The 15586-nt window shown below is 32.7% G+C and overlaps 1 protein-coding gene across 1 annotated transcript in view; it reads right to left on the reverse strand.

The window, feature by feature from the left end:
* The window catches only part of LOC103600377 (cytoplasmic dynein 2 heavy chain 1-like), a gene marked incomplete at its 3' end in the record, with an annotated part of 33507 nt that overhangs the window by 17017 nt on the left and 904 nt on the right, over positions 1 to 15586 (reverse strand). Inside the window, exons 2-13 of the mRNA XM_008584640.1 lie at positions 14368 to 14538; positions 13642 to 13777; positions 11951 to 12069; positions 10818 to 10962; positions 9798 to 10030; positions 7067 to 7201; positions 6848 to 6961; positions 6623 to 6734; positions 6178 to 6302; positions 4872 to 5047; positions 3306 to 3501; positions 1942 to 2037 (exon numbers count right to left, since the gene is read on the reverse strand). Of these exons, the coding sequence (XP_008582862.1) occupies positions 1942 to 2037; positions 3306 to 3501; positions 4872 to 5047; positions 6178 to 6302; positions 6623 to 6734; positions 6848 to 6961; positions 7067 to 7201; positions 9798 to 10030; positions 10818 to 10962; positions 11951 to 12069; positions 13642 to 13777; positions 14368 to 14538 (1758 nt within the window). The remainder of the gene's footprint in view (positions 1 to 1941; positions 2038 to 3305; positions 3502 to 4871; positions 5048 to 6177; positions 6303 to 6622; positions 6735 to 6847; positions 6962 to 7066; positions 7202 to 9797; positions 10031 to 10817; positions 10963 to 11950; positions 12070 to 13641; positions 13778 to 14367; positions 14539 to 15586) is intronic.

Here is a 15586-nt window from a genome sequence, read left to right on the forward strand (position 1 = left end):
CGGACACGGAAAAAAGACAAAAAAAAAAAAAAATAATAATAATAATAAAGGAAAATTAAGAGAACAAACATAAATAAATAAGAAAAACTAAGAGAACAAAACTAATAAAGGAAATAATAAAAATAATAAAGGAAAATTAAGAGAACAAACATAATAAAGTATGATCCCATTTTCAAAAATGTACATATATTTTCAAAAATACATATTTAAAAAAAAAGTTTAAAAAAATAGACAACAGGGCCGGCCCGTGGCTCACTCGGGAGAGTGCGGTGCTGATAACACCAAGCCCCCAGGTTTGGATCCCACATAGGGATGGCCGGTTCGCTCACTGGCTGAGCGTGGTGCTGACAACAGCAAGTCAAGGGTTAAGATCCCCTTACCGGTCATCTTTTAAAAAAAAAAAAAATAGACAACAGACTGTTAAAAATGGCCTTCTCTTTGTGGTATGATTATAGGACAATTTTTTCTTTTTTTTAATCTGTATATTATAAACTTTCCATTAAAAACTCATGTTAATCTTTGGCACCAAGAAAAAAAGTATTTTTAATAAGATCTGTAATATAAATTACATAACTTCTAGTAAATTTTAAGCCTGAGAACTTCTATGCAGAAAAGAGTTAACACACAAGTATGACTGCTTTTCTTTGAAAACCCTGCTTTAAAGATTGGCCCTTAGCTGGCATCTGGGAACTTAAGATTTTGGAAGGGTTCCCAATACCCTAACCGGTAAGAGTGGCTCACTGTACCTAAATAATATGGTTTATGCTGAATACTTGCTTTTCTTCTGGGAGCCTGGAACTTTGGTATCAAACTAGGCAGAAGATGCCTATGTGACCAGCCACCAATAAAAATGTGGGTGTGTTGAGTCTCTAATGAACTTCCCTGGTAAGACAACATTTCGCATGTTACAATTCATTGCTGATGGAATGAAGCACACCCTGCGTGACTCCACTGGGAGAGAACTCTTGGAAGTTTGCCCCTGGTTTCTTGGTACTTCACCCCATGTACCTTTCCCTTTGCTGATTTGGCTTTGTACCTATTCACTGCAAAAAATCACTGCTGTGAATACGACTGTACACTTAGTCCTGTGAGTTCTTCTAGCAAATCACAGAACCTGGGGGTAGTCTTGATGACCCTAACACAACTAGTTATCCACTGTCAAATAAAAGAATAAAAGAGTATATTCCTCTTCTATTTATTTTTTCAAATATTTCATGTCTATAAAGACTAAAAATAGGGTCGGCCCAGTGGCGCACTGGTACAGTGCGCCGCTTGGGAGTGCAGCGGCGCTCCCGCCGAGGGTTCGGATCCCACATACAGACCGGTTCCCGCTCACTGGCTGAGCGAGGTGCGGACGCGACACCGAGGGTTGCGATCCCATTGCCGGTCCCGGTCCGGTACGGGTGCGACACTGAGGGTTGCGATCCGTTGCCGGACATGAAAAAAAGACAAAAAGGAAAAAAAAAAAAAAAAGACTAAAAATATAGATCTCAAAAAGTTAGTAGTCACACAGTAACATACACTTTAAACCCTATTGTGGGTTGTCCTAATTTCATAAACATGGATATTTAAATAAGCACACATAAAGAGCAAATAAATCTTAAATTATAAAATCAAGAGATGGTTGGAAAAGCACCAAAGAACTTTTGAATTATAAGGAGCTCAAACTTCACTGGATTAATAAATATAATAGCATATAACACAAACACTGTCTATATTAATGTAATTGATCAAAATCAATACCAAAATATGTAAAATATTATAACCATTTAAATCAGCAGTTGGAAAAAAATGTTACTTGTTAAGAGTGAAGGAAGTCATTGGGGATCAAAATAAAGTGTAGATCAATGGTTATGTTAAGCTGAAGGGTAAACCAAAACACTAAGAAATAAGAAACACATATGTAAAATCTAAATATAATAACATAGAAAATCCATTTACCTTAATTATTTGTTCAAATGCTAAGGCAGATTGTAACATCATTGGCCTCTGACTTTGAATCATTTGTTGATCAATAGAATTATAAAAATGTGCCACCTATAAAGTAAAAGTCCAATTACAATAATCAATAAAAAATAATAAATTTCATTTTTAAGTTTTAATTTTTCATTTTTAATTGCTTGAATGGAAATATTAATTTTTCTCATTCCTAAGATTATACAGAAAATGTTTTTCATCCCCAATACAACATTTACTCATGTATTAATATATACAATCAACATATATATGTTGAGTTCCTACAATTTGCCAAGTCACGTCCTGAGGGCTGATTAAACAGGATTATAAAACCTAGCCCCTAGAATCAAAAAGTTCACAGTCCCATAAGGAAGAGAGAAACCTAATAAAGCATGTTAAGTGCTAAAAAACTGAATTCCTAATTCCGTACCTCTCCAAGCCTGCTACTTCCTTATTCAGTATATATAAAATGATTTATCCATTGCTCAGAACAAGAATTCTCTGAGTTTTCCTTAACTCTTTTCTGACATCTCACATCAGCAAAAGCCTATTGCCAATACTTTCAAAATATATCTTGAATCCAACCACTTCACCTCAGCTCTATCAATCCCACCCTAAGCCACATACTCTCATCTCTTGGCAAGACTAGTGCAACAGTCTCCTAACTGGTATCCCTGCTTCCAATCACAGTCTTCTGTAGTCTATTCGAAGTGGTCTCTTTTAAACATACATCACATCTCTTTCTTGCCTACCCCAAAACTACTAACTTCCCAATACACTTGAGAATAAAATCCAAACCCAAAACTCTTACCTAAAAACTTTCCAATGGTTTTAAACAAGGAAATGATAGGATAGCAATGTGCAAATAGGTAGACTGAGGAAATGACTAGAAACAGACCAATTTATTGGCCTGATAATCCTCTAAGAATCTGCCCCTAGAAGGCAGGCAGAGGACCCTTTAATTAGAAGATCCTTTAAAACTCTTGGAAGTAACAGAGAGAAAGAAAGAAAAAGGGGGGGGGGAGAGAGAAAGAGAAAGAGAAAGAAAGGAGGGAGGGAGAGAAGAAAGAGAGGGGAAGGAAGGAAAAGAAAAAAATAACATTCTATTTTTCCTAATGCTTTTAGAATAAAAAGCAGTAACAATAATACCTTAAATTAATAAATTCCTATATAAGTTACAAAGCAAACTTTATAATGTAGTCATTTAGCAAAGCATAATTTCAGAAGAGTTAACAGTGCTATTCTACTAGCCTAAAAAAAATCAAAAGTAGAAAATAAAACCTTTAACATATTCTAGTTAAATGTAAGGAACTCAGAATAGGCATATTTTCAAAAATATAATTTCATACTTGTTTAAGAATAATTGCTTGCTTGCAGAATTTCTGTGCAATGTTCGCAACTTGCTGTATTTTGGCAGGAATAACAAAGCCAAGTGCAGAAAGCTGACGAACTTCTCTCAGAAGAATCACCAAACGATCTGAATAATGCACTTTTAACGATCCATCATTAGGATCCAATTCCATAATTCGACTGTTAGCCTGAATACTACAAAATAAAATGAGTAACCTGTTAAGTTTCTTGTTTTCTATCTTTTGACTGATGAAAAACATAATAGTTTTTACAACTTTTCTGTAAATCTAGTATTAACTCAAAGTAAAAAAAAACTACAGATTTTTTTAATTGTACATACTTAAAAACACATAAAACAAAGCATAATAAAAAGGAGATGCTTTAAAATGGCTTAAAATGATGATTTAGCTCAAACTTCCTATATGCACATAAAGCCTGTCAGAAAACAATAATGGTAACCCTTTTGGCCTTTATTTGGGACTGATCTTCAAAATTAGTTTGTATATACCAGCATTTCCCAAAATGTGTTCAAAACACACTGATGATTCTACAGGAAATTAAGAAGTTTGACACCAAAAAAGAAGAGAAGGGGAGTTTCATTGACAAATGGGAAACACTAGGTGTAACAAAGCTTTATGTATGTATTCTACCATACATAAAGTATTCTTTACTGGAGATATAATGGTGAAGTATGCAAATTTTCTGGAATTAGTTGACTAAAGCACCCTTTTTTTCTTTTTTTTAGCTGGTAGCATCTCTCATGTTTTAGGCTAAGAATGGAAGGAAAAGAGTCAAATAGCATAAAGTTACGATCAATATGCCCTAGCACCTCTGGTTCCTCTATTCTTCCTCCAGAGCCAGAATTCTAAATAAAGAAAAAAAAGTATTAATCCAATTTAAAAAGCACCACTTTTGGTCTAATTATCTTTTGTAGCAGTATCGGGGAAATAAACAGAACTTCATATCATGGACAAAATTACTTTAAAAAAGTTTCTAAAAATATAAGCAATAATATGCTGGAGAAAGTTGATCTGAAGTACAAAGAAACAATGGTTTTTCTAGACCATCCACTTTAAATCCCTGTTAGAACAACAACACTAATCAATTAATATATTCAACATAGCTCAAAAAATATTTACTAAAGCCTTACTATGTTGGGAACCATGAAGAAATACTCCCTGTCTCAAGGAGTTTAAAATTAATATAATTCACAGTTTAAAGTGTGTGTGTGTGTGTGTGTGTGTGTGTGTGTGTGTATTTATAATATGAATGTAAAAAGATCGAAAAACATATATGAGTACCAATAACAAAAAATCATGAGAGAGAAAGTCTAATTCCACAGGAAACAGACATGAGAAGCAAGGAGGAGGCTGTCAACTAACTATATCATCAGAGTTTCCTACCCTAATGACTTAAAAATGTTGATGATCAAAAGCTAACAAACAAAAAGAATTAAAGGAGAAGCAGCAAGTTTGGAGAAAGGAGAAAGATGATAAATTCCACCTAACCATTTGGGTTAATAACATATAGTTTTAGATTTTATAGTTTAGTATATTTATACTTACCATAAACCGGATCTGGAATCAGACAAACCTGACTGAATATCCCTGGACCAATCATCAAATTGCTCCTGTTCATATAGTTTAAACTGGTCTAAGAGATCTGCAGCACTTCGATGAAAGGATCGAAATCCTGACAAGTCAGATAAAAGAGCTTCTGCAATCTTGATAGTATCATCTACCTTAAAAAGTCGAATTACAAGATATGTGATATTTAAACTCTAACATAAAATAATGAGCCCCCTTACCTGATCTGTGATTCAGAAATTATTTTCCCATTCATCTACAAATAGTAAAACAGATTTGCCAGAGATTTAAGAATATCAATTCCTACTTTACCTCTGAATTATACAACCTCAAAATAGCAAAATACAAGAGGATACAAGGCATAATTTGAAGGGTAAAATAATGGAAAGTCAGGTCTTACCATATTTGTGCCCCACTGATTTTCAAAGGAAATTCCGAGCACTTCAGCAATACTCCTAAGTATGCTCAGGAGCTAAATGCTTAGCTAAATGCTCTGGTTTATAGCTCAAACAATAATTAGGGCAATTTGAATGTCAGCTGAAAGAGAAGTGCCTTTCCTCCACAACTGTACAAGAACATTTTAGTGCCCTTGAAAGCTGACAGAATGAAGCAAAATATTCCAGAAAATAAAACATCAAATGCAAACTTGAATAAATAAAACTGCCAAGTATGCTAGCTTTTATAATAATACTCTATGTCTTTTTGCTCTTGATTGCAGACTATAATCAATCAATATTTATTGTATGAGTCAAATGCAAGATATTGTACCACATATTAATTAGTAAGTCCACAAGAGTCCTAGGTCAATTTTGAAAATATTAAAATATTAAAATAATGATCTTTTAAATCTATAAATTCCTGTCCCTACCTCAAACAATGACATAATTACCTTTCACATTTACTTTAACTTCCTTTAAATCTAAGTGATTAAGTTACATAAACATACTTGCAGATAGTCTTTGCAACTACCAAGACTTCCAAATAATATTTTTTTAATTAAGAGTAAAGGATGCTTTCCTCTTGAATAATTTTTTTAAAGACACTTGCCTGGAACAACTGCAACTGGAATAATAAGTGCTTTAATAACTATCTCTATCCAAGGAATGAATAACACCATTAGAACCTGTTCTACACTTTTTCAGACTTCTACATTTTACATGAAAATTAGGTGGATATGCCAAGAAAAACAGAATATTTCACTACAGTTCTAACGTACTTTCCACATGCTTTAATTTAGCACATTTTACCATTAGCATTCTTCAACTTTTATTAGAAAAAAAAATACCTTCAATTCCAACTGGCGAACCCAAACTACATTATTGACAACTTCTGAAAGATTTTTGCCAGAAAGTGGTCCTGATGCATCACCAGGAATTCCTCGGCACCGATTCTCAAAGTCTAATCGAAAATCTATAAAATTTAAATCATATAAATGATTACACAGCTTTTGCAAAGATTTCCTAAATGCCTTCCATGTACCAAGCACTACGACAAACGTTGTAGATAAAAAAAAAATAGTAAGAGTTGGTCCTTACTTTTAAAGACCTTACCATGTATGACATGAGACACAGAAAGAAAATAACCTGTTATAACAGAAATGAGTAAGTTAATCTTCAACATAAAAATGTCAGAATATGTAGTCTTAATCCTAAATGGTGTGCAACAAATAAAAACGAAATCTATAAAAATATTTTCTCAAGCAAACACTATAAGCTCTGACAAACTTTTACCTTTAACTGAGTCCTCAAGTCTTGCTAGTAAAGTTTCTCTTTCTAACATCAATTCTTTGCTTATAGTTGGACGCTTCACCAAATCTTTATATTTCAGAAATGCTTGAAGAAGCTAATATAAAACAAAATGAGTATATGTTCACTCCAATGGATCAACTTAGTAAAAACACATGTCTCTTAAAATAACAAGGGAAATATTAAAAGTGAAATACTTCAACATTTTACCTGTTGTGGACTGTCTTGAATTTCTGAAATATAATTTTTTAATTTTCCTGCTATTTTTCGTTCAGCAGGTGCAATAATTTTTTCATATTGAGACACTGCAGCTTTCCACAAAGGCTAAACACATTAATAATATTGTTAGATTTTAATATTTTTTAAATCTGCCTTTAAAAAGAACAATACAAACAGGAAATTATATATATAAACACATATATATTCAACCTCAGTATATGGATTATATTGCACAGGATTCAGGCCAGTAAAAGGTTCAAATACTCGAGCCAGGCATGTAATTTCCTCTTCACCGGCAGGTAGAAACTGGAGAAGTTTCTCATGAATTGTTCTAACAGCCAAAACCTAAAAGATAAAATATCAAAACAAAAAAATTTATTTAAATTTTTAAAAATCTACATAAGTAGGTCTAAAATCTAAAGATGTTGGGCAAGAATTTTCATTAAGGTAGGTTCTCTGAAATTAACAATAAAACTGAAATTATAATCTGAGAATTACTATTCATCAATAATAAAAGTGATGCTCAAAGACATAACTGTATCATGACTCTAACATTAATAAGTGTGCTCAAACCTAGTAAAAATATATAAGATCTAAATATCTGTGAACTATATTTAAAGCTCCCAAGTAAATTTTTAGTCTTCCCTTAATATTGTAAAAACTTCTGACTGATTTTCGTTATTCTTCAATAAATTGCACTACTAATAATGAAATGACATATTAACTGCCCTATTATTTATAATTTACAAACAGCTGGAAAACAAATATCATTGTATTTTGAACTGAAAATTTCCACCAACAATCAAAAGGTAATCAAAAAGTTTAAGTAAAGGGCCGGCCCTGTGGCTCACTCGGGAGAGTGCGGTGCTGATAACACCAAGGCCAAGGGTTCAGATCCCACATAGGGATGGCCGGTTAGCTCACTGGGTGAGCGTGGTGCTGACAACACCAAGTCAAGGGTTAAGATCCCCTTACCGGTCATCTTTTTAAAAAAAAAAAAAAAAAAAAACGTTTAAGTAAAAACATTATAATTTCCCATTTGAGTTGGAAATAGCAGTATAAACTCATGATTTATTTTTTTCCTCCTAAAAAAAAAATACCTATTTAACAATTCTATGTACTGAGAAGGCCTAAAAGCATTGATAATTAAGTAACAGTTAGCACTTCCCTAACCACGTTGTTACAATATACCATTTCCCACCAAAAAGAACCAGGCTTCTTGGAGAAATAGCTAATTCCAGGTATGAGAAAGAAAATGTACAAAATGGGCTGGGGTAGGACATTTGTGAGGGGCATGAAAATTATCAAAGAAATATTGAAGTCACATCAAAGTTACACAAGAGCCAACTTGAAGGGGCAATCATTGCCCAAAGATGGAACAATTTGAGCATAATAACAACAAAGGACTGAACCACATAAAATATAAAAATCTATGAGTTCATAATGACACTACTAAAACACATTTCATTTGTTACCTATAAAACTTATTATGACACTAACCTACTGTTCATTGTCCTGAAAAGTGATAAATAATAAGAAAGAAGCAATTGTCTATACTGCCATTCCTACACAAACTATATTTCAGAGTAAGTAAAAAGTTGATGATAAAAATTCTTCCATATAGAAAAATCATCACTAATAAATGCAGAAGGAATGACAGAATTAGAAAATCACCATTTTGCAACCCCTCATGATCATCAATGGCTGTGGATCAAACGGGCTGATGGTACCTGAACCTACAGGTCAAATTTAACATCACTAAAAGTGGGAAAACCAGACACTACACGTCTCCTGATGTAATGTGTAAGAGCCATAGAGCACCACATATAAAAGAATGCTTACAAAAGAAAAAAAAAGGAATCAATCTAATCAAAGCTTTATAGCTAACTAGTATTTAATAGAAAAAAAATGGGAGAGACAGGAACATGCTAAATAACACAATATAATCAGACAAATTGAAAAGGTGGGAAGTGCTGTCTGGCATGAAAAATAGAAAGGGGAAACTGTTTTAGATTAAAAGTGACTTAGGAGACATATCAACCAAATACAACGTGCGAGCCTTGTTTGCAACCTGTTTCAAGTAAACCAACTAGAAAAAAATTCTGATACAACCGGAGTAAATGAACACTGGCTAGATATAAAATGGCATTAAGAAATTATTGTCATTTTGTTGGGTGTAATAGTGGTATTGTGGTTATTTATTAAGGGTGGACGCATATGATATCTCAGCTTTAAAAATACTCCAGCCAAGAAAAAATAAAAAGGAGGCAAGGAAGACAAAGATGGACAAGAACTGAGTAACATCAATGACTGTTGAAACTGAGTGATGGGTACAGTGGCATTCATTATACTATTTTACTTTTGTGTATGTTTGAAATATTCCATAACAAAAACGTTAAAAAAAAATCCTAACAAAGAACTATGGTTCCCTTAAGCATAGAGTGAAAAAGTCAGCTTTGCAATGTTCAAATAATCTCATTTTGCCTGTCTCTTGAAGCTAAATATAGAAGTTCTATACTGAAGATCATAACTTATGTGAATTAAGCAGCTGTTTCAAATATTTCCACTGAGTACTCCCTAAAAAGCTGTCCCTACTTAGAAACAATTTCAATAGCCAAGAGAATGTCTGAGAGCTTCCATACATGGATGAGTGGGTTAATTATCTTTTTTACAACACAGAACAAAATAGAAGTTCCCAACTAACCAGTCACACACTAAAGAAAAAGAAAGGAGGCAGAAACTAGCACTTAGTGCCCACTGTGCACCTGGCACTGTGCCAGATGATTACTATAAATTATCTCACATGAACTTTAACTCCTCTCCCCAAACTTAAATAATTTCTATTAGATGTGCAATGCTTATTGATTATAAAATACAATCACAAACAAATGAAGACCTATTTCACACTTAAAGACAAAGACCCAGATAATCAAACTGATACCTCTTCAAGGCGTTTGCCAAGTTTGTCAAGTGTTTCTGGGAAATATTTTTCATTTTTCCATGGATGAGGAACATAGCGGGGCCACACCTGAGCTGTTAGATGATTACAGACTATCACCCACTGTTCACAAATTGAAATACCAGCTTTCAGATTTTCTTTTACAAGATAATAAGGATCTTCCCATAGGTTCAAAGCTCCCAACTTTTTCTGAACAAACCTTCCAAATGAACCACCTAATAAAAGAGCAAAGATTTTAATGAAAATAAATGTCTTTTTACAGAATAATTACAAAATGCATGTGTTATAACAAAATTTTAAAAATATACAAATTAGCAAACCAAGGATCTATGAAATACCACATGAATATCCTTCAACTATCTCTGACAATAACAAGTATTTTTTTAAAAAACACATATTCACACAACATTAGTTTGCATTTTTGCATCATTCAGTGTATCATTCAATGTATCATGTACATCTTTCAAGTGTAAAAATATATATACAATTTTTTTAAGACTGTAGAATCTACCGTATGGATGTAGAATTACATAAAAAAATACTCAATTCCTATTTGTTTCTACTCTTTTATTATAAACAATGCTATAATAAGACCATTATACACACACCTTTATGTATTTATCTAATAATATCCTTAAAATAATAACGAGAAAGGTAGTTTCAAAAATTGACAGTTCAAAAATTTTAATATTGATGGATAAGTCAATATATTTTAAGTAATTTTTTGGTTCATTTCAAAATAAAGTCCAATAATATATGCATAAATAGTAAATATTTATGTAAATTTAGTTCTATCAATGGTCAAAGAATTTAACACACACCCGAAATTAACCAACTACATACAGGTATCTATTTAAATAATTCTGCATAATTTGTTTTAAAAGTTATTTTAAATAGCAATTATTAAATTAAGGAGCATTTTAAGTAAGGGCTTAAAAGAAAAAAAGAAAGTAAAATAAGACAGGCTTCCAAAATTCCAAAAGTTTATTTCTTTACTAGTACCTATGATGTCTAAGAGATGTAACATTCGTGACTCAGGATAATGATCATGTTCTGTTTGTCTCCACACATCATCTATCACATCCCGAGCAGTCTCCACTAAGTCAACAACTTCCAGTAAGGACAGACTGTCCAAGTTATAAAACTCCTAAAAACAAAATTCATTAATTTTTAAACATAATCATATTTGTACCTTGGGTAATATAATCAAAATTTTCCCAGAATTTGTCAACTGCTAAACTAATATTTACCAGATTATTTTCTCCTCCTTTTTCTACCAGATAATAATTACTTCTTTATGTAAATACCCTACAAGTTCCTCCACAAACATAAACTTCATGAAAGCCAGAAAAAAAAAGAATTGCAAAAAGTCTATTCATTTATTTACACACTTGGCCTAATTTTCTTTAACTTTGGATTCATTTCTTTTATTCACCCAATGGAGGGGGCCTTAACACCATATACGCTACCCATTGTAGTTAACATGTCTTTATTCATTCATTTATTGTGCTGTGTAATGCTATGATAAACAATAATACAACCATACTACAAGGTTTATTATTCTATATTTCACCATTGTTACCAAAAAAAGCTTAAAACCATTCCACACACTCCATTAAAATAATATTATTAAAATAAGTGGAAACAAGTAGAAAATTGCTATATATTTGCTTTGAAAAGAACCTATTTATACTCATATTTAAAATGGTTACTTATTTAATCTCTGTGTAGATACATCAAGGAGTAATCATTCAAACAGGCATAAAACTAAGACTTTTCATCTTTCAAATTACTTCAAAATGTTAATTTGAGTAAAGCGAACATTATTTCAAAAGAACATATCTCTGCATGAGAAAACCTCTGCTAGTATACTGGGGTTTTGTTTTTCACTACGTACCTGCAGAAAAGTAATTTTATTTTTGAGAAAAATATTTACTAGAGATTAGTAACTAAGTGTTGGTTTTCTAAGCTGTACTCACTTTAAATACATATCTTAAGTAAACTTTGCTACATATGAAGAATGTATTTTGTTCACAACCTTTAAGTAGATTTTAAAACAGAGGAAAATAGTAAAAATTGAATCTTAAAGTAATTTTATAAGAAACCTGATATATAACTACATATGAATCACATACTCTTGCAATTGTTTCAAATAATTCTTTAAAATAACTGGCTCTTTCTTTACTACTCTGTTTATTTCCACGATGAGCTTGTTCTATCCAAAACTGGAACTCATCACTTGGTGTAAGAATACCTGCAAAAGTGAAGAGAAAAAAAAAAAGAATTATCAATGGAAAGTGAAAAGCCAGAAAGTTATGTAATTCATTTACTGATTTTGGTTATGTCTACATACATGCATATTTCCTAAATCTAATTCCAATACCATCATGCTATTAAATACCATTGAAATGAAAATAATTATAATTTAACCAATAATTTTTTAAATTTAATTTAAAAGTATAAAAAAATTTAAATAGTTTTACTTTTAAATTTGTTTTTAAATTTCCCAATGAACTGGACAATTTCTAGTTGCCTAATCACATGCTGAAAATAAATGCACTATTCTTCTTGGTTTATGGACTTCAAAAAGCATGTAGTTTATTATTCAAGCAAAACATAAAATTATATCCAACATTTTAAAATAATTATTTGTATAAGTCATGCATTTCATATTAATTGTTCATATGAATAGTAATCTATAGCCACAATAAAATTATAATTAGACAGCTTCACATAAAATATACTTTAAAATAAAAGTTGATGGCCTATTATCTTTGCAAGGTATATAATCAGTCAGTCCCCATTACTTGCATATTCTGTAACAGAGAAGCAAAAAATTTGAGTCAACTGACACACATTCCAGCTCAAGTCAAACAAGACAACAATACTCTGCCTTCTTGTTTCCTACCTCATACTGTAAACAAGTATCCTTTTCTCAGTCTATTTAGTGTCACATTTTTCACATTTTTGTGCTTTTTCTTGGTCCCTTTTTATAATGTCACTTTTTAAAATAGGTCACTTTTTAAAATAGGTCCCTAAGCATAGTGCTGAAGTTCTGCCTAGTGTTCCTAAGCACAAGAAGGTTGTGATGTGCCTTACAGAGAAAATACATATGTTAGACAAGCTTCATTCAGACATGAGTTATGGTGCTGTTGGCCATGAAGTCAATGTTAATCAAGTACATATATTAAAGAGTCTTTAAACAGAAACACACAAAATAAGGTTATATATTATTGATAAGTTGATGAAATGTTGTAACCAGAGGCTCCAAGGAACCTAACCCTGTATTTCCCCTAAGAACAATGGTTTAGTATTCACTAATTCAATGTTCACAGTGATTTTATAGAACATAACTACTGTGAATAGCAAGAATCAACTGTATTTTCAACAAATTGCACATTGTTAAAGTTTACATTTTTCTTTGCTCCAAATCCATATAAATCTATTCATTTTTTAAAAGCTTATGTTCAGAGAAGTTCCAAAAGTGTGAAAAGAAATCTGTGAAGAAATATGTTCAGGGCCGGCCTGGTGGCGCACTGGATAGTGCGCCGCTTGGGAAGCGCGGGGGCGCTCCCGCCGGAGGGTTCGGATCCCACATATGGACCGGTTCCTGCTCACTGGCTGAGCGAGGCGCGGGAGCAACGCCGAGGGTTGCGGTCCCATTGCCGGTCCCCGGCCGGATGCGGGGGCAACACTGAGGGTTGCAATCCGTTGACGGACACGGAAAAAGACAAAAAAAAAAAAAAAAAAGAAAGAAATATGTTCATTTACTAATGTACTAAAGAAATAATCATGTACTTTCTCTGATTAAGCTATGATTATATACCTCTTGTGTCATCTTCCTTAAATTTTAATTTTGATAAAGTATTGTCTGATCTTCGTAGAACTATACCCAACCCAGCTTCTAGTTCACTCAAAAGACTCTGAAGTTTGGGATCAAAGTTTCTGCTCCATTCCTGATCCTAAAAAATAAAAACAGACAAGAGCAACCATTAACCGAAATGTGCCAATCAAATTGGCTTCCTAAAACACTGTCTAAAGAACTAACTCCAGCCCCTGGTGCACTCGGGAGAGTGCGGCGCTGGGAGTGCAGCAGCGCTCCCGCCACGGGTTCGGATCCTATATGGGGATGGCCTATGCGCTCACTGGCTGAGCGCTGTGCGGCCAGTCTCAAAAAAAAAAAAAGGACAAAATAAAGAAAGAAAGAAAGAACTAACTCCAACCCCTGTCTCATTTTTAAAGCTTCCAACTACCTCCCTTTCATAAGGGGGATAAAAAGTCCTCTCAACAGTTAAAACTTTATAAAAATCATTTACTATTTAAATGTAAAAGCTCATGTGGATTGCATTTTATACCTTTCTCCATATTTGTCAACAAAGCTTACTTTAAAATGAAAGGTTAAGAAAAGACATTTTAATTAAAACACAAAATACTGATGACATTAACAGTAAATAAAATAATAAATATTTATGTTTGTGTTTATGAAAACATTTATCAGAATATACAGATTTAAAAAAAAAAAATAGCATGACTATACAGCTACTTTACTTACCTTTAACAACATTGGTGCAAATACTTGCCGTACTGCTTGGTAAAGGGAATTAATAGGAGACTCTAACATAGATGAAACAAGAATGTTATTATGTAGATTCTCATCGGTAATTACTTCAGGTCGAAGCTTGAAAAACACCAGTACTTTATCTTTTGTGTCACCAAAATCAATCTAAAGTGATAAACAAGTGATTTTTAATGTTATCTTCATAAAATTTAACATTTGAAAGAATGGTTTCTCTAAAACGTGTTGCTGTAAGTATATCTCTTGGGAAAAATAGTTACATTTAAAAAAATAGTTACATTAAAAATAAATATATAAAACCAATCTATCCCTGATTCTTATGAACACTTGGGTTTAAAAACATATTTCCATTTACATGTGATTATATCATAAAGCTACTTTGATAGTGATTTATAAACATAAAACACCGTAATTATTAAACACACACTGCTAACTATTCCACTCCAGCCAGATTCAGTAATACTCCAGATCAAAGATGTATGCCCCAGGTACACAATGTTGAGTAGTGTAGGCATAAGGATGAACACAGAGGACGAGGTTGAAAATAAGTCTTTGATTTAACTTTCATCCATTTAGTGAGTCCCCTTTACTGTGCCAGGCAAGTTTCTTCTGTTTTACTTTGAGGTGTATATACCTTTGAGGTATATATACTCATATACATTATATAAGGAAATATACTCATATACAAGGTACATATACTTATATATATGAGTCCTGATGGCAAATGCACCAATTTTTAAGCAATCATGCCAGTAGAAGCAGTGCAATACATCAATACATCACATGTTTTCCACCAAAAAAGAATTCAAACTTTATTTTGGAATGTATCATATCAATTAGTAAAAATCTAAATTCCTAACCAAACTTTCCCTTGGGAAATTTTAAAATCAGTGCATAACTCAAAAAAAGATACACTAGAATTTACCTCATAGAACCTCAAAAGAGAGAAGAAAAAATTTAGAATAACTAAATAAGGTAAATAATTTCTTTTTAGTTATAACCCATCTGTAATGTTTTTTCTGTTGTTGTTTTGCTTGTTTTTTAATTAGAAAAAGACTACAATTGTTCTATTCAGGTGTATAGACAGGAAACCTCCTTCGATCAGGTGGGAGGCAAGCTTGGAAACTACATGCCGAAATGCGAAGCCAAAGCCGCTAAGGCCAACGCGGGGTGGGGGAGGTGCGGGGGGGGGGGG

This window comes from Galeopterus variegatus, unplaced genomic scaffold (assembly GCF_000696425.1).
Source record: "Galeopterus variegatus unplaced genomic scaffold, G_variegatus-3.0.2 Scaffold3326, whole genome shotgun sequence".
Lineage (NCBI taxonomy): Eukaryota > Metazoa > Chordata > Mammalia > Dermoptera > Cynocephalidae > Galeopterus > Galeopterus variegatus.